Raw genomic sequence first — 20,000 nt, forward strand, 5'->3', positions numbered from 1 at the left:
TTTCATCAGAGAGTGACAACATAATGGGCAAGCAATCACTGGCAGCCATGAGTAGAGAAAGACGTGTCTATATAGTTTAGTATAGAATGAGGACTGAATGCAAATGGAAGGAGAATGGAGCTTCATCTCCCCCCATAATGTCCTACCTCATTAGCATGGATGGCCGTTAGTTAGTATATGAACTGGAATGACTGGAACTCTATGACAGCGTAGTGCTCTACATTAATCCATCATAATTAGCCCGAGGCCTCCTCCATGCAGATATAGACTGTCGCTTCACTCCACTCCACTCCACTCCACTTCACTACGCCATAGCGTGGGTGTTTTTACAGTGAAATGGAAATGTGTGTGTGTGCGTGTGTGTGTGTGTGTGTGTGTGTGTGTGTGTGTGTGTGTGTGTGTGTGTGTGTGTGTGTGTGTGTGTGTGTGTGTGTGTGTGTGTGTGCGCGCACATGTGTGTGTGTGTGTGCGTGCATGTATGTGTGCACTCACATGTATGTGTGTGTGCACGCGAGTAGCCACTTCACTATGCCATAGCGTGGGTGTTCATACATTAAATGGAAATGTGTGTGTGTGCATGCGTGCATGCGTGCATGCGTGCGAGCGAACATGTGTGTGTGTGCCTGTGCGTGTATGTATGTGTGTGTGTGTCTGTGCGCATGTCTGCCCATCCCTCCTGCCCTACAAAAAATACTCCATTTCTGATCTCATCTCAAGCATCTGTGCACACAGTGTCCCCCCACAGCATGATTGGTGGCTTGTATCATAAATAACTGCACAACACGTCAAAGCCCTTCGATGAGGCCTGCAGGCAAGACGTTAGAGCTAGTCACCACATGACTTACCACCTCAGGCACGAAACCCCATTGTGGAAGCTGATGGCATATTATGAGGAGACGCGCTGGTGGAGCATTTTGTTGCTCCATGCTCCACAGGCATAAGCACTTCATGTTGCCATGGTTGTTCCAGAAGTCCTTCAGACTCTGCTAACTCGGTGTAAAGCCATAACAGTTTCACAAGGAAGAGGGGGGACACGTAGGCCTACTATATAGTAAGTACAGTACATAGACATTATATCAAAATTGTTCTTTGCTCAGGGCCTCAGATTTCCTAAAACCATCTGTACACAGGCCTACCGCAAACACTTCATGTTGCCATGGTGTTCCAGAAGTCCTTCAGACTATACAGTGAGAACATAGACATTATATTTTCGTGTGGTTCAGTATGGTACAAAGCCTGAGTCTACTCTTGCATGGCAGTGGAAGCTGGAGCAAGATGGTGGTTGAGACTCCCTGTGTATAGCACGACTCAACTGAAGTGGAATAAAGTGTGAATTCCATCCCCCATCCACCAGCATCTACTGCATGTTCACTACTAGTACAAATCAGGTATATCAGGCATTACATATACAAAGTATAAACAGTTCAAGTCTTCACCCCAAATCAAAAATCACAATAACATTAGGATGTCTGTCTCTGTATCTCTGTCACTCTCACTCACACACGCTCACTCACACACGCGCACACACACACGCGCACACACACACACGCACACGCACACACACACGCACGCACGCACGCACACGCACACGCACACGCACACACACACACTTCACGGTTTCCGACACAATGGTACTTTAGTAGCTGTCAGACTTTACTATGCTAAGATTGTTCCGTGTAGCAGTGAGGAACAAGAGGCATTAGTGCTGGGTATGTGGATGTGGATGGGGATAGGGCTGTGCATGTGGATGTGGATGGGGCTGTGCATGCATAATTCAGCATACAGACATGGACAATTAGCAGAGGTAATTAATGTTAAAAGCTCGCTCTGTACCATTTTGGGCAGCCCCAGGGGAGTACAAAGGAGAGGGGGAGGAGGGGGAAATGGAGAGGAGAAGAGGAAGAGGAAGAGAGGAGGAAAGGAGGAGAGGGGGAGATGGAGAAGAGGGAGAGAGCTCTGTCTGTACCATTTTGGGCAGCCCCAGGGGTGTAGATGTGGAGGAAGAGGAAGAGAAGGAAGAGAAGGAGGATGAGGAGATGGGGAGGAAGACATGGGGGGGAGGAGGAGGAAAAAGAAGAGTTGGGAGAGGAGGGGCGAGGGGGAGGAGGAGGTAGAGAAGGAGGATGAGGAGATGGGGAGGAAGAGATGGGGGGAGGAGGAGAAAGATGATATGAGAGAGTAGAATGAGTTGGAGGAGGAGGAGAGGAGAGAAAGAGAAGACATAGCGAGAGAAGACAAATAGAGAATGGATATCAAAGAGTACAGGGTTATTATTAAAAAGTGCTATTTGCAGATGCATAATTCATAGCCCCATCATTGCCAGCTAATAACATGCTGTAGAAGGTATGAGAGCTTTCTCAGGCAAACTGCCATAGGAAATGTGCTGAAATTGATGGCTCTTTTTAAATGCTGCTGAGATGCACAAATGTATGTACACTGGTGTGTGTGTGTGTGTGTGTGTGTGTGTGTGTGTGTGTGTGTGTGTGTGTGTGTGTGTGTGTGTGTGTGTGTGTGTGTGTGTGTGTGTGTGTGTGTGTGTGTGTGTGTGCGTGCGTGCGTGCGCGTGCATGCGTGCCTGCAAGCACATAAACGTTAATGTGAATGAAATGTATGAACGTGAGTGTGAACGTATGCAAAAGTGCACACATGGGTGATGGTCTGAATAAGCTTGCTCAGTAATGCATCAGCATAAAGCTAAGCTATCACATATTCCATTCTCATCTGCCAATGTACAGTGCATTAATATTTATGTATGTGCTACATATGTGACTGTGTTTCACTGTCCAATCCTGTGCATAGGAGGTATAAATCACTCCACAGTGGCGATTTCATGGCGGATATCCTCAGAGAGTACTGCACCGTACTGTATGTGTGTATGTGCGCGGCAGTTCTTAACCATATTCCATCCTTCTGAGAATAAATACTATTGTTATCTATTTCCAGTCACAAATATCAAACAGTGTTTGATTTCTATGATTTGTGATCGGCAATTCTTTGAGCTGCCAAAGTTCTATCTTAAGCCAGGCTCAAACTACACGACTAGCGATTGTGTGTCCGATGTTGGCGTCGGGGTGCACCGCACACTAGAAGAGAATCGCAACTGTCAATCTTGTCGCTGCTCGCAGCCACCGAGACAATGCCCGACGTTCTATTTCCAGTCGCAAATATCAAACACTGTTTGATTTCTACGACTTGCGATCGGCGACTCTTTGAGCTGCCAAAGTTCTATCTCAGAACGTCGCTCACGACGAGGAAATCTTCCCCGACAATCGCTTGCGATGGTCCTGGGGAGTAACGTTCCAGCGATTGTCGTAAGGGGGGTTTTCAGCCGAGAATCGGCGCGATAGTCGTGTAGTTTGAGCCAGGCTTTAGAACATCGGCCACGATGAGGATATCTTGCCCTTCAATCGGGTTTTCAGCTGAGAATCGGGCCGATAATCGTGTAATTTGAGCCTAGCTTAAGTGATGAATTAACACTGCATTTACGGTGTTGGTGCGTTCCCACACATCAGTTCCATGTTTTAAATTATGCATCAGAGATCAGACAAACCTGCAAGTTATTAGGCGAGCGTAGCGTACCACTAAGATAACAGAGCAGAGCTGTATAGACACACAGAGCAGAGACAGACAGACTCGCACAAATCAATTGAAGCCCTCGGAGCATGGCATGAAATATTGTTGTAATGTTGCTAACAACCCCTTATTTTCCACTCTGCTTCAGATGTACACATCTGAAGGCATGGAAGATGAAAAGTAGGCTACTGTACCAATGTCGATTCAAAATAGAGGGTGGGTGGGGGGGAGTATAAAAAATGGCACTGCTTGACTGAGAAACAGTGCTTGCTGAACATCAGGGAGAGTTGGTTGTAGGACAACACAGGACAAGATTTCCAGTGCTGCCGCCCATCTATCTATCTGGTTATGATCTGGTGATACTTCAGCTAAAAGGGATTAGCAGCCATTGAAGTAGATGACAAATGAAGACACGGTGGCCTGGTTGTGTCAACAGAGAGAGAGAGAGAGAGGAGAGGAGAGGAGAGGAGAGGCGAGGCGAGGAGAGGAGGGGGAGGAAAGGTGAGGAGAGGAGAGGTGAGGAGAGGTGAGGAGAGGAGAGGAGAGGAGAGGAGAGGAGAGGAGAGGAGAGTGGAGCGGAGCGGAGCGGAGAGGAGATGAGAAGAGAAGAGAAGAGAAGAGAAGAGAAGAGAGGAGAGGAGAGGAGAGGAGAGGAGAGGTGAGGAGAGGAGAGGAAAGGAAAGGAGAGGAGAGAAGGCGGGAGTGATGGACCGTCCAAGAAGGGAACAAACATGGCCAACGCTGGCATTCATCGACTGGAGAAAACAATTGATCTCCAGGCTCTCCACCTGTTCCATCGATTACACCTCACAGAAGAATAACACAACTGTGGCTACCGCAGAGAAAAAAAAACAACAAGAAAGGGGTCACAGAGGGTGAAAAGAAAGAAAAAAAAGAAAAAAAGACAGAGAGTCAGTGAGAAAGAGTGAGTGAGAGAGAATGCCCCCCCTTACACATTTAACACCGATGCTGGTAAATGACATAATCTATCATACATTCAGGGCTGTGTGAGAGAGAAGTGAGAGAGAGGCTGACAACAGAGTGATGAGGCCATGCAGCTTTGCCATTTTTCTCCCAGATAATAGTATACACTCTGCTCTGCTCCACATGGAAACAAAGCAAGGCAGGGCGAGAAAACAAGGGAGGTAGACAAATGAGAGAGAGAGAGAGAGAGAGAGAGAGAGAGAGAGAGAGAGAGAGAGAGAGAGAGAGAGAGAGAGAGAGAGAGAGAGAGAGAGAGAGAGAGAGAGAGAGAGAGAGAGACGAGAGAGATACAGAGAGGAGAAGAGAGAGAGAGACAGAGACAGAGGAGAGAGAGACAGAGAGAGAGAGCTAGGGAGAAGAGAAGAGAAGAGAAGAGAAGAGAAGAGAAGAGAAGAGAAGAGAAGAGAAGAGAAGAGAAGAGAAGAGAAGAGAAGAGAAGAGAAGAGAAGAGAAGAGCAGAGAAGAGAAGAGAAGAGAAGAGAAGAGAAGAGAATGAATGAATGAAAGAGAGTGAAAGAAAGACACGAAGAATGAATGAAGCAGACAGCCAAAGACAGAGAGAGAGTAACGCAGAAGAAGGACACAGTATGTGTGTGTGTGTGTGTGTGTGTGTGTGTGTGTGTGTGTGTGTGTGTGTGTGTGTGTGTGTGTGTGTGTGTGTGTGTGTGTGTGTGTGTGTGTGTGTGTGTGTGTGTGTGTGTGTGTGTGTGTGTGTGTGTGTGTGTGTGTGTGTGTGTGTACGTTGGTAGAAGCGTGTAAGAGTTATGGGTCTTGACACCTACTGGCTCGCTATCTTAGCTCTGCCTTTAAGAGGCTGAATGGCGGTAGTGTGGAATGGAGGAGGAAGAGAAAGTGATGGTGGTGGTGGATTGGAGAGAAGAGGGGAGAAGAAAAGAGAGGAGAAGAGAAGAGCCCCTTTCACACAGCAAGCCACAACAGACGACATGAGACGCTGAAATCCCCTCTCCTCTCTTCTCCTCTCGCCAGACCCCCGGCCCTTCCCAGAGAATTAGCCAGCAGATTAGCCATACATAATTAAGGGGGAATTAAACATGAACTGTGCAGAGCCAGAGCCGGGTGTCTTGTACAGTGGAGGCAGGCAGGCGGAGGGGCCATCCCCACTGGGGACTGAGGCAGGCAGTGGCATCTGACGAGCCCTGGAGCCTGGAGCCTCCGTTGCTAAAACACTGCACACTGACTGTGGGGTGAGGATTTTCACTATATTAAGCCCGACTCGTCTTATTTAGGGAATGAAATAAAAGCAGGATTTCAGGACGTCTGTTGCCTAATCTTTTTGTGGAACTCTCCACTGACTATGTCACGGATGTCACTAAGCCCATGGTTAAAAGGCAAATTAAAACTTGCACAAGAGTGAAATAGGGGAATATTATGGACTGTAAGCAGACAATAATTTGGATTAGTGAAATTGACATTGAAGTGGTAAATGTGCACTAATTGGCAAAGCTAAGTACTGCTGATTCCAAGGACATATAGTCAATAACAAAGGAACACAATGCTGAAGTCTGTTTCCATGGACATTATTATCCTGATTACGGTTATGGGTCTTTTTCAAATGACGGATCCAACCATAAAACACTGTATATTTCAATCATTATACAAACCCCAACTCCGATGAAGTTGGGACGTTTGGTAAACAGTGAATAAAATCAAAATGCTATCATTTTCAAAACATTCAATCTATTCATTAGATGGAGAATAGTGAAAAGACAACATATTACCGTATTTGCCCGAATATAAGACGTGTTTTTTGTTCTAAAAATAGTACTTTAAAAAGGGGGGTCGTCTTATTTCCGCGCGCTAGAGAAAAAAGTAAAACAATTTTTTTTATTTTTTTTTTAAACTTAACCTGAATTCGGCCATTAGCCTATGCTTCACAACAATGCCACAAAACTCAATAATGGATGGGTTAAGAGATTGTTTTGTCCATATCAAATTTGCAGATGCTTGTTTCGTTATGACAGTTGCACCGCACGTCTATCAACTGTCAATGTCAACGCGATGCGGAAAGCTTTGGTCGTTCTCTCTGGTCAGCCGATAACGCCACTAGAACTAAAGAAATGAAGGGTGATTTGACGAACAACCTGTAGGCTAAGTTTTGGATGCTGTCATAAGCCAATCAATGGTCATCTGTGTGTGCGCGACAAAGCGACGATATGCCTCGCAACGATGCAACAACACAGAATAATGGTTAGGGCAAGAGATTGTCTTGTTCATATAAAATCACTAGGAGTTTTACCCTTGGTACGAAATGAATATCAATCGGACTTTTAATGTCAACGTGGTCCTGATAGGCAGCGCATGGGTTTCAAGTGCAATGCGTCAATCTGCCTTTGGTCACGTTTCTACAGTCCAACGGAAAACTTTGGATGCATAAAATGAACGGCGATTTGGCGAGACTTCTGCTGGTTAGATATTGCTGTCAATTAAGCATTTCGCAAAATCTGTGCATTGCACAATAGATTGCCTATCTCTACTGGACTGGTTGCCTGCCTGGCTGGCGCAGACTCTGAATGTAGGCTATGTTGCGTCGCACTTTAAACAGGCGGGCCCAGACGGCTGTAGCCTGTTACGGTGCCTATTGGCGCTTGACAGGTGAAGTGAGTAAAGAAAGGAAAAGGATATGAGTAGCCATCTGTGGTCTTATATCATGGAAATTCCATGAAAATTATATTGTGAAATTTGTTCTTTGTAAAAAGCCTCAGATTTTCCAACAAATTAAAAACTGCATTTTGAGAAAAGTTTCAAATGTGAAACAAAATTAAGTCTTCAAAAAACTTTTTTCCCCAAAACATGAGCCTGAAAATGGGGGGTCGTCTTATAATCAGGATCGTCTTATATTCGGGCTAATACGGTAAGTGTTAAAACCGAGAAAAAATATTGTTTTGGGGGACATATGTACTCATTTCTAATTTTATAAATCCAACACGTCTCAAAAGAGTTGGGACGGGGATCAGTGAAATTTAGTAAACATCCAAATACGATAAAACAACAAAGAAGAACATTTCAAAATGAATTGTACTGACGGACAATATAGGTGTCCAGGTATAAGATCATCACAGAGAGGCTGAGTCACTCAGAATTAAAGATGCAAAGGGAATAATTACCATAGTTATTACATACATTTTTGAATTCCCTTTGATTTACCACGATTGAGTGTATACAAGACATATTTTTGTTACTAAAATCATTGTATAGGTTCATGACATCATGAAATATATATTGGCTGTAGTCTCACTCTAATTCCTGGAGTGCTAGAGCTATTGAAAATTGACCATATTAAGAATGCTTAATGCATGAAAATGATACAGGGGTGTAACATTCTCCTAAGCACCTGAGCTCACTTGAAATAGACCCAGAAGACATGGGAAACTGTCCTTTGCTTACAGAAGTCAGCAGAAGTTGTAGAAGTCCATTCTTTTTGACAATAATAGAGCATTGCACATCCTGTGCTACAGTAAAAATGGACCATCCAACTTGTGTTAGTGCTAGCTTCAAAAGTCAGCCTCCATGATGGCATGCGGGTGCAGTAGTGCATTGGTTAAGATGTTCTCACTCATCTGTAGAGTTAAATACAGTGCTGAATGGTATACATGGGTTTTAAACAGCATGAAAAGCCACTCATGCATTATATTTTGAAGGGAGATCTTCGATTACTGCCACATAGTAAGGTCAAATTGCATTCTATACTATGTTTTAACAGTTTGGCTCCATCATAAGGACCAGCAGGTGATAAAATGGTGGGTTTTTGGTCAAGACCTGTCACACTGTAAGCACTACAGAAAGGAAAACATTGCAAAACATGACAAGGAATACACCCACCATTTAAGCTGGTGAAATCATGTCCAAGATAGGAATTAACACTGTTTTTTTTATATAAAATCATCTCATCGGTTAATGTATTTAACTGTTAAGTGTTGTCTTTTGTTTTGTTTTTAGTCTTCCTCGACATTTGCTGCCATTTATTGTCCCCGTCCCAACTCTTTTGAGACGTGTTGGATTTATCAAATTAGAAATGAGTACATATGTCCCCCAAAACAATATTTTTTCTCAGTTTTAACACTTAATATGTTGTCTTTTCACTATTCTCCATCTAATGAATAGATTGAATGTTTTGAAAATTATAGCATTTTGATTTTATTCACTGTTTACCAAACGTCCCAACTTCATCGGAGTTGGGGTTTGTATATACTGTCAATGATTTCAATGCATTGCCAATTTGAGCTGCATGAAGTGACATACCGTAGGCCTACATAGACATAACGTACCATATGTTTGACGGCACTGTTTTTTTGTTGTTGCCTGAAACCAGTTATAACTACATACTTTGCTTCAAAACGGATTTTGTCTGACACCACAATGAAAAAGGCTAATTACAGAGCTAATTACAGACCTTTTTCACTCAGGTTAACATTGCATACCCTGTTCAGTTTTTATCCATAAGATTTGGACCTAGAGCAAGGTGTGAGGCTATATGGCTGGAGTCGCTACCATGCATCTATTTATACTCCTTTTCATTCTGGAGCACAATGCTTACAATGCTCTCACAAAGGGTGAGATTCCAACCGTCAAACTTCAAAATGTTTTTTTTTTGTCTGATACCACAGTGAAAAAGGCTAACTACAGAGCTTTGTTTTTACTCTGGTAAACATTGCATGCCGTGTTCAGCTTTTACCCATAAGCCCTTAACGCTAGAAAATTGGTGTTGGGCCTAGTTCCAAGGTGTGAAGCCATATGGCCTGAATCTCCACCATCTATCCTCATTTTCATTCTGCCACACACTCTGATTCTCCACATACTGCAGACACAGAGAGGACAGTGGGTTCACTGTTGTTGTTGTTATGAGTTCACAAAGTGGCCAGCACGTAAAGGGCAAGAATATGATACATAATGTCTCCTTAACGGGCCAGGTGGTAAAATCAATAGGCGTATAGGTCATATATCTATAGGCTTCATCCAGAAATCAATAGTGCCTTTATGAGGCTGATGGAGGCTAGAGACTAAAGACATCCACCTTCAGGCAGAGGACTCACTAGGACCCATTAGGACTTGCTATTCCAGCGGGGCTTCACTGTATAGTGTACAAATATCTCTTTTGGTCTCTCTCTCTCTCTCTCTCTCTCTCTCTCTCTCTCTCTCTCTCTCTCTCTCTCTCTCTCTCTCTCTCTCTGTGTGTGTGTGTGTGTCTGTGTGTGTGTGTGTGTGTGTGTGTGTGTGCATGCGCACGTGTGTACACTTTCTGGCCTACTTTCCCTTAGGCAATGGGAATGGCCTTTTGGTGTTATTTAAACTGATCAAGGTGGGTGTGTGTGTGTGACAATATCTGTGACAAATCTACATCCAATAGCAGACGCACAAAAAAGATATTCTAAAAATAACATAAGGCCTCTTATTTGCGAGGTTTCGCATTTTTACACAACTGCCACGTTTTTGCTCTTCCACATTCTCTTTTCCCTCATTCACTCATCACAGGCGCATAGATCTAAAAATGCTAAGCCACAAAATAAGGAAAAAGGGGCCACACAAAAAGCACCCTCCTCCTCACATTCATCTATGCATTTTTTTCTGTTTTATTCTGTCTGTTTGATATTGTCATCCATCTGTCCTATCGATCCACCGTATCACCATCTCCATCTCAATCTCTACATTCAACCATTTCCTTGTTTCTGACACCATCCATCCATCCCACTACTCATTCATCTGCCCATCCACCAAAACTCATCATCCATCCATCCGTCCATACATCTGCTCATCCATTCATTCATCAATCAATCCAAACTAGGCCCTCTTGTAATGGGGACTCACCTGCAGAGTCTCAAAATGTGGAATCCTTTAGTATTGGTTCAAAAAATGTCCTACTCATACTTACTGTATGTCAATGTCATAAACATTGTATGACTTTGTCATTAAGTGAGATTCAGTTATGGAAAAGATAGCCCTAACAATGTCAACTTTTCATGACCATAAAGTGTTAATGACATGATGCTTATGACTCTGTGTCATGACACTGTTATGTCATCCTTATGATGCCGGTGTCAAATAAAGTGAAACCCAGTTACTTCATAACCATGCTACACTACAGGGATATAATATTGAGTTTTCAGCAATACATTACAACTTGGTCTTTGCCATCCTGGTAACAACACCCTGCAACAGGGCCATATCTTCATTCATGAAATCAAGCTAAGATAAATGTTTGAAATGTTTGAACTAGGGATGCACCGGATCCTGATTTTTAGGATCCTGCCGGATACCGGATCCACTGCTTAAGATCCTGCCGGATCCGGAACCGGATACCGGATCCTACGAAAGGGTTGAAACACATAGCCAACTCACACACGTGGGCCCTTTTTATTACGTTGGTGCAAACTTTTTTTTAAGACTCATTGGCTTACTGCCACACTGCCTTCAACGGCCGCTTCCAAAGGGCTTTCACTCCATGCAGCGATTGGGGTTGTGAAAGACTGACTGAAAAGCCTAAGCTACGTAAAAAGTAGAGATGCCCCAGATCCTGATTTTTAGGTAACTGCCGGATACCGGATCCACTGCTTAACTCATTGGCTGCCAGCCATTTTCATAAAAGGGTAACCCAGAGTGCCAGCCATTTTTCAGCATTTTGGGTGTTTTTTGGAGTTCTGTGTCTATGTCAACACCATACCTATCAAAACACAGATTAGACGCTCATCTGTCATCAGAAAAAAACGGTGTCTCTCTACCCCTTTCCGTTCTTTCATAATCATCTGTTGAAAATAAGTGGAATTCGCCAAAATGCTGCTTTCTAGCCAAAAAGCTGAGAAAACGCCATTTGAAGTTGACCTATAATTGCAAGTGTTTTTGCTCATAATGACACCGTCCTAACAACTCCAAACCTATCAGATGCTATTACAGAGTCTCCTGTCATCTGTAGCCAGAACAAAAGATCGTTTGTATGGTCTTTTCAACCTAATACTGTACTGAAATATAACGGGATGGGCTTGAAAACAATAGTGTTTTGGTTTGTTGCTGGCGCGCACAATGGATCATGACAGCAGGTGCATGTAACTCATGTGAAATACTAAACTCAGAAATACTGTCTCATAGTCCCTCTGTTTAGCATGTAGTCCTCTCGTTGGGGATCAAATCACAGCTGATTTGTTTCCTCCTGTACCGTGTGAACTGGGAGACAGGCAGGCAGCACAACTTAGCTTACTGCTGCTTCTTTGGCAGAGCGGACAATTTGCAGATTGATGATTACTGTCATCATGTTTCTGCTATCTTGTCATATATTGTTCAATGAATTTTCTTTTGATAAAGTACTGATCACATATCCAACATTTCACAAGCCGATTGGAGTGGGGAAGGCTAGCTGGTCTGAGGCTAAGTGCAATGCTTTCTCATGTGAGCTGAATGTGTCTGACCAGACACAAAGGCTAGCCTACTCTGTTCCAAGAATCTGCAACCCCCCTGTCTTTTTGATGATACAGTAAGCTGATCATACTATACAGATCCATAACTGCAACTGTAGAATGAGTAAAAATAGTTGACTTACCAAGGCTCCTTTATTTAGGCTTAGTTGTAAATTGTTAGCGATTTCGTGCTAGCTAGCTAGCGTAGCAAACAATAGCCAAACATTCCCAACTGAGGTGACCACTAGTCCCGTGCATTTTCCTGTTAGATGATCTTTTGTACGCATCATCCTGATGTTGTGTAGGCTGATCACATTATCCAAAATGAAACAGTTGCCACACAGATCATCTCTGGTTGAACATGGTGTATTTTGGGCAAGCTAGTTACAATGCCTACTAGCTAGATGGCAACAGGGGGGTGTATTTTGGTCATGAGAGGAAGTTTTTTTTTTTTTGTCAGGCTCTACTAAAATCAGTAGAATACCTGTGTTAAAATCAGAGGGCAAGAAAGTAGACTACTGTCACAGGTGCATACTTTCAAAAATGATTTTGCTACTTTTGCAACTTTTGAGATTATAATAGTAAAAAGGGATGTTTTTGTCTTGACATTTCCTCTTGATGTGAGCTAATGCCCTGCCCTGACTGTTCCTAAGGACACTTCTGCCACCTACAGGAACAGTTAGAACATGACTAGAGGCGTGAAATTAATACACAACACAGGTTAGACCGTCCTCAAGGCGTGGCTGTAAAAAAACCCAATTATCGGCAAGCGACGTCGAAGGCAGGGGGCGTCACTATTCGAAATGACGTCATTCGACGGCTAAGGCAGCCAATGAGTTAAGATCCTGCCGGATCCGGATAGTCTGAAAAACCCTATTATCCTGCCGGGTCCGGAACCGGATCTTGGATCCTGTACATCTCTAGTTTGAACTAGTGATGATCTACATACCTGCAGCACACTCCTCCTCGTCTGCCCCATTCTCACAGTCCCGCTCCCCGTCACAGCGCCACGAGAGGGACACACACTTATTGCTAGAGCCACCGCAGTCAAACTTCTCAGGAGGACACGTCTGCCGACCTGGGGGAGGGAGAGAGAGAGAGAGAGAGAGAGAGAGAGAGAGAGAGAGAGAGAGAGAGAGAGAGAGAGAGAGAGAGAGAGAGAGAGAGAGAGAGAGAGAGAGAATGTGAAGAAGAATGGGAAAGTCTTGTTAATGAAATGTCTATGTGGGTTAACACCTATTATTACGTGTGCCTAGTGCTTCTGTATACTACATATAAACAAATATAAGAAATAAACAAAGATAGAAATAAACACGAATCCCAGTCAGATCTCATGCACATCTAGTAGAAATAAACAGACACACAAAAACACTCAAACATAAAATATGACTCTCTCTCTCTCTCTCTCTCTCTCTCTCTCTCTCTCTCTCTCTCTCTCTCTCTCTCTCTCCTTTCTCTTTCTCTCTCTCTCTCTCTCTCTCTCTCTCTCTCTCTCTCTCTCTCTCTCTCTCTCTCTCTCTCTCTCACACACACACACACACACACACACACCAAAGTACCTCACCCATCCAATCAGTTCACACATCACTTCATTCTGCTGAAAATCTCATTATTTCCTGCCAGCACGTTCTGGCTTTTGAAAACGAGTTTGAAGTGTACGAATAAAAACACATACTGTAGGGCCTAATATATACAGCATAGTTGGAATTACTGTATGCTGAAAATGCATACAGGACTTTGCTTGTGTCTGTACACAAACACGCATACTCGCACATACTGTATGCGTACACACGTACGCATGCAAGCATGCACACACACACACACACACACGTGCACGCATACAGGCACACACTCACACAAACACACACACAGACACACACACACTGTGTGTGTAGTACCGTAGTAGTACCGTACAGTTTATACAGTCGCATACATATACACATACACAAACACTCCAGATATCCCATTCCCCCATTTCCAAATCCATCTAAGCGTCCTCGGGGGAACCTTATCCCAGATTACATTCCACTCCCCGTCAAATGCAACTCCATCAATTAAACATTTCCCAGCGCCACTGCTTTGGCAAGGGGCCCTAAAATCAATCTACAGTAGCCACATGCTTCGCTTTTCTCGCACGGTTTAAAATCATTTCCCTTCTCTTCTCTCTTTCCTCTCTTCCCACTCTCCCTCCTTCTCTTCCCTTCTCCTCTTCCTCTTTTCAATTTCGTTCGCGTTGTTCTACGCCGGCATGAGGAACTTACCATTTCGCTACTCTCTGGTTGTGCTTTCCCGCACTGTTCAAAAATCATTTTCCACTCTTTTTCATTCTCTTTCCTTTCATCACACTCTCATTCCCTCCCTCCCTCCCTCCCTCCTTTCTCTTCTCCTCTTCCTCTTTTCCTTTTCGTTCTTGTTGGAGTGCTCTACCGCTCGCATGAGGAACTTCCCATTTGGCTGCTGTCGGTCGGGTGAGAGGGTTTTTGTCTTGGGAAGAGGGGTGAGAGTGTGTGGGATGTGCAAGTGTGCATGTGTGCATGTGTCCGTGTATGTGTGCAGTGCAGTGTGTGTGTGTGTGTGTGTGTGTGTGTGTGTGTGTGTGTGTGTGTGTGTGTGTGTGTGTGTGTGTGTGTGTGTGTGTGTGTGTGTGTGTGTGTGTGTGTGTGTGTGTGTGTGTGTGTGTGTGTGTGTGTGTGTGTGTGTCATTGTTCGTATTCCTGCTTGTGTGTGTGTGTGTGTGTGTGTATGTGTGTCTGTGTGTGTGTGTGTGTGTGTGTGTGTGTGTGTGTGTGTGTGTGTGTGTGTGTGTGTGTGTGTGTGTGTGTGTGTGTGTGTGTGTGTGTGTGTGTGTGTGTGTGTGTGTGTGTGTGTGTGTGTGCCTGTGTTTGTGTGGGCTTGTGAAACAAAGGGATGGAGAGAAGCTGTGTGTGCAGCATGGTGTTGTAGAATGGGGTGGAGTGGGAGTATCTGGCACGCACAAGCACAATCAGGATGCACTGTGTAGTCCAAAATCTCAGCTATTCTCAACACACAATATTCATCTTCTTCTTCACAGTTACATCACATCCATATTCAGTTTTATATTTCATTTTTTCATTCAAATGATTTTTTTTAACGTTCTCTCTCTTCATAACAGAATCTGTCTCACTTTATCTCTCTCTCTTGCTCTCCCATACACTCTCTCTCTCTCTCTCTCTCTCTCTCTCTCTCTCTCTCTCTCTCTCTCTCTCTCTCTCTCTCTCTCTCTCTCTCTCTCTCTCTCTGTAGCAGATGTGGCCATGTGTGTGTGTGTGTGGTAGTGAGATTGGATACCTCTATCTCCAGATGTCATGAGCAGCCAGAGCTTTGGGAATAGAAGGTGTGAATTGAGGTGTGTGTGTGTGTGTGTGTGTGTGTGTGTGTGTGTGTGTGTGTGTGTGTGTGTGTGTGTGTGTGTGTGTGTGTGTGTGTGTGTGTGTGTGTGTGTGTGTGTGTGTGTGTGTGTGTGTGTGTGTGTGTGTGTGTGTGTGTGTGTGTGTGTGTGTGTGTGTGTGTGTGTGTGTGTGTGTGTGGAGCACTGTCTGAAGTGGAGAATTCTATACAATACAGTGTGTGGAGGATAAGAGACAGATAAGCCAATGTGTGTGTGTGACGTGTGTGTGACGTGTGTGTGACATGTGTGTGACGTATGTGTGATGTGTGTGTGTGTGATGTGTGTGTGCGTGTGTGTGTGTGTGTGTGTGTGTGTGTGTGTGTGTGTGTGACATGTGTGTGACGTATGTGTGATGTGTGTGTGTGTGATGTGTGTGTGCGTGTGTGTGTGTGCGCGCACGCGCACGTGCGCGCGCGTGTGTGTGTGTGTGTGTGTGTGTGTGTGTGCGTGTGCGTGTGCGTGTGCGCGCATGCTTGCCTGTTTCTATGCGACTTTTGTCTTGCGAGTAATTCAACAATGTAAAATGAGCACAATTTGTGTGCTTGTGTGTGTGTGTGTGCGTATGGGTGTGTGAGTGTTTGTGTATGTGCATGTGTGTGTGTATTGTATGTGTATGTGTGTGTGGGTGTGCATGTGCGTGTATGCATGTGTGTACGTGTGTGTGTGTGTATGCTGAGAAGGAGGTGCTAAGGATCCTTGTCTGGTGCGATCCAGACCCAGATGGTGTGTTGGAGCGAGTCAGGGAGCTGTGATGCTGCTCTCCTCTCCTCTCCTCTCCTCTGCTGCACCTCCTTATCTCCTCCTGAACAACATGGACACCACCTCCTCAGTGGTGTAGTCTACTTTTTTTATAGTGGGTATACTGTATATTTAAAGGACCAGTTCAGTCAATTTCAATATGCTGTTGTATTGCTCACGCTACCCTTGACTTGTCAGTACCTAGTGATGCCACATATTTCTGCTGAGCCCTTTCCAAGATATGAGCTATTCCAATGGGGGCAGCGTTTGTTTACATTTTTTTTAAAAATGAACATAGGCCTACTCCAAATATTTTCCCAAAAGGTACCACTGTTTGCTAGTTGTCTGCTGATGTTTTATAACCTTTCGGATGTTTTTGGCAATAAATAAAAATGTTTTTTTTAAGATGTAAACAAAGCGCTGCCCCCATTACAATGACCAAGATCTCGGAGGAGGTTGACGAACGGAAAAAAACCCTCTGGCACTGACAAGTCCAGGGTAGTGTGAGCATTACAACTGCATGTTGAAATTGACTGAACTGGTCCTTTAAGCATTTTTTGAAGTGGGTATACTGTATATATTTGTGCTATTAAAAGTCATGGATCAATCAATTTGAAGTGGGTATACTGAAATCCCTCAAATTTAGAAGTGGCTATACTCTGTAGACCCGCGTTCTACGTAGACTACACCACTGCACCACCTCCTACTCTATGCAGACCCAGTATCATTTCCTTCACACTGCGCCACCTCCGCCACCTCCTCCGCCTCCGCCACCTCCTCTCTTTTCTCTCTGTCTCCATCCTCCTCCTCCTAGTGTCTTTGTGTCTATCTCTCTCTCTCTTGTTCTCTTCCTCCCATCCTCTCTCCCACTCACTTTCTTACTAATGGGATGAGCACGATAGTGCACACACACACACACACAGGAGCATATATATAGGACTAGAGAGAGAGAGAGAGAGAGAGAGAGAGAGAGAGAGAGAGAGAGAGGGAGAGAGAGAGGGAGAGAGAGAGAGAGAGAGAGAGAGAGAGGTATCATTGTAAGTGCTGATAGGGATATACAGTCAGGGGTGTATCCAGCTTTCAAAAAGTGGGGGGGTTCTGAGAGGAAATATAGCCCCAAATCCCCCCCGCCCCGCACCCAAATTTCAATATCCCTAGTTAGTAGGTCTTTCAATAGGCCTTCTTATACCAGTATACCATGCTGTATTTGTACAGGAACAAATTGCTCTTGGAAGTACATCCATAGTTACATGTATATGCACCACAGTATCTTGTACACACACACACACACACACACACACACACACACACACACACACACACTGTGTGATGGAGCTGAAAGGAGCTTCAGCAGCTTCCGAAAGCTGAAAACATGGATGCGAAGTAGCCTACAATGATATAAACATGTCTCAACAACAGTGTGTGATATGTTGGATAAGCTGGATCTGTTGGACAGGAAAATGATTGCAAACCATTAGTTTGTCATAATGAGCAGAGAAAAAACACATTTGGCTCTTTCAAGTAGTGTGTCATTCTTTATTGTAAGTGATAGTAGTCACTAGTAGTTGTAAACTAAGCCACTTGAGGCTTGAATGCTTGTTGGCTGGAAGGCTTGTTGCATTAATGTTCAATAACTGTAGCTCTAATTGACCTATTAGTGCCCTCCAGGCCGGCCTAGGCTATATGATTTTTCTCCTCTAGCCTACTGTCTTGTTGCTACCGGCTCTGTGGCTGTTATTATGCTGTTGCATGTTGTTACCAGTAGATGGCAGTCAAAGACCAGATATGAATCGGAGTAGCCCTTTCAGTAGAGTAGTAGCCGGTTGAAGAAAGGGATGTGTGACTGACTGACGAACACACGGACGGCCGGTCGAATATAAAGCACTCGCAATGTGCTTCGAATGTTCTAATCTAAGAAAACAAGAGACGAACTAACATACTGTGCTGCTGGAGGACATTTCACGTTCAAGTGTCAAAGTCAAATTTCACGTTATCCGGATTTTCGTGTATTTGCTTCCGATCTCACATTCATTCAGTGACTGTTGCAGCAGACTTCTCGCAGACTGATGTCAGTTTTGAGAATCTCTGCGGAGAATTCTCTCTTTGAGAATCTCTGCGGTGACGAACCAGACCAGTAAATTGATTGCTGTGAAATAGCAGTTTCAAAATCACTCGACTTGAAATAATAATAATAACTAGATTGCATTTCCTCACAGAAAATGCTGGAGTATGCTTGCCCGTCTTGCATTCGTTGCCCTTCATGCATGCCTTGCCTTTCATGCATGAATTGCCCTTCATACATATGCTGCCCTTCATGTATACACAACATATAATACAGTTAACTATCTAGATATGAGCTAACTTCCTATTTGGTATGTATCATATTGGAAAAACACATTTTCACTAAATGTAGCGCCCCCCAGTGGCCGAGTTGCGCCAAAGTCGGTAGGTACTCTCTGGGTGCACTGGAGGTCATGTGTGAGAAATTTTGTTAAGATACGTCAAGGCGTTGCTGAGATATGAGCTAACTTCCTGTTTAGACGGTGCGTTTGTCTTTGTTATCAAATTTGATTGGCTGCTGTGCGCCGATGCTTTCAGCTATTACTCTGTAAATGTAAGCCTAGGTGCGGAATAGTCCAATGGTGGTCTGATAAAAATTGTAGGACGATCAGACAAAAATTGTGGGCGGAGCTTCATTTTTATTGATTTCTGAATATATCAAAATGGCGGGAAAGTCATGATTGTAAATATGACATCATAGTATGCGTTGGAATCGGCTTGACCCAAGGATTTCAGCGATACCAAGCGTTTGATGAATTGAGGTAAATATGGACAAATATGTGGAAAAACACATTTTTGCTTATTATAGCGCCCTCTAGTGGCGCAATGACATGAAAATTGTTATGTTCCCTCTGGAGATCTGTATATTAAGTTGGGTTCTGATACAAGTGGCCATTGCCGATATATGAGCTCACTTCCTGTTTGGCGTCTTCAACGCGAAATTTGATTGGCTCCTGTTTGAAGACGGTTTGATCAATCGTTCCAGGACCTTTAGGGTAGATGTATCTCAGTCCGAAGATGCCCTCCTAGAATTTTCGTGACGATCGATCAAAATTTGTGGGCGGGGCATCATTTTTATTGATTTTCACAAAATTCAAAATGGCGGAAAAACTTTCCAGGCGGAAAATGACGTCATAGGGTGCATTGGATTCGGGTTGGCCCAAGGATTCCAGGGATACCAAGTTTTTGAAATTCTGACCAACGGTTCAAAAGTTACAGCATGTAATGTACTTGCAACTTTGACCTGCTGGTGGCGCTACAGAGTTTGAGGTACCCCTGTGAAAAATACAAAACCTGGTCGTCTTATCAAGCCGAACGTTTCGGTATTTGAACGGATTTTCTACCTTGAGCGGTTCTTCAAAACGAACCGTTCGTAGACGGAAGAATAAAATTAAAAAAAATAAAAAGGGGAAACGGGTCGAATAACAATAGTATGCTTGCCGCATGGCAAGCATACTAATAATAATACATAGGCCTACTTTATTCACACTTTGAGTGATTCATTAGTGGGGAGACCTAGACCGTGTTGAGGTGCGTTTTGACGAGGTTTGAACACACTCGCATCTTCTTCTCCGTAAAGAATCCATAGTCAAACCTGTGCATCCCAACCGCGGTACTAGCAGTCGAAACAGATAGCTTGCAACCTTCAAGCATGTCACAGTGTTTGCAGAGGGAGAGAAGTCAACTTACTTGTTTTCTTTTGAAAAAGCCGTCAATCGTCCCCTGCCTTTTCCTTTTCTGCATAATTGGCTATAATGCACGAAAAAGAGAACAGATTTTAAACTAAATAGGCTTAGTTAAGTTGGCCAGTCCAAATGAATGCACTATGCATG

At 44.0% G+C, this 20,000-nt stretch overlaps 1 protein-coding gene across 1 annotated transcript in view; it reads right to left on the reverse strand.

Annotated features, from left to right (window-relative positions):
- lrp8 (low density lipoprotein receptor-related protein 8, apolipoprotein e receptor) overlaps positions 1-20,000 on the reverse strand; it is a 259,609-nt gene that overhangs the window by 86,841 nt on the left and 152,768 nt on the right. Inside the window, exon 4 of the mRNA XM_063201195.1 lies at positions 12,910-13,038. Coding sequence (XP_063057265.1) covers positions 12,910-13,038 — 129 coding nt within the window. The remainder of the gene's footprint in view (positions 1-12,909; positions 13,039-20,000) is intronic.

The sequence above is a fragment of the Engraulis encrasicolus genome, chromosome 6 (genome assembly GCF_034702125.1).
Source record: "Engraulis encrasicolus isolate BLACKSEA-1 chromosome 6, IST_EnEncr_1.0, whole genome shotgun sequence".
Lineage (NCBI taxonomy): Eukaryota > Metazoa > Chordata > Actinopteri > Clupeiformes > Engraulidae > Engraulis > Engraulis encrasicolus.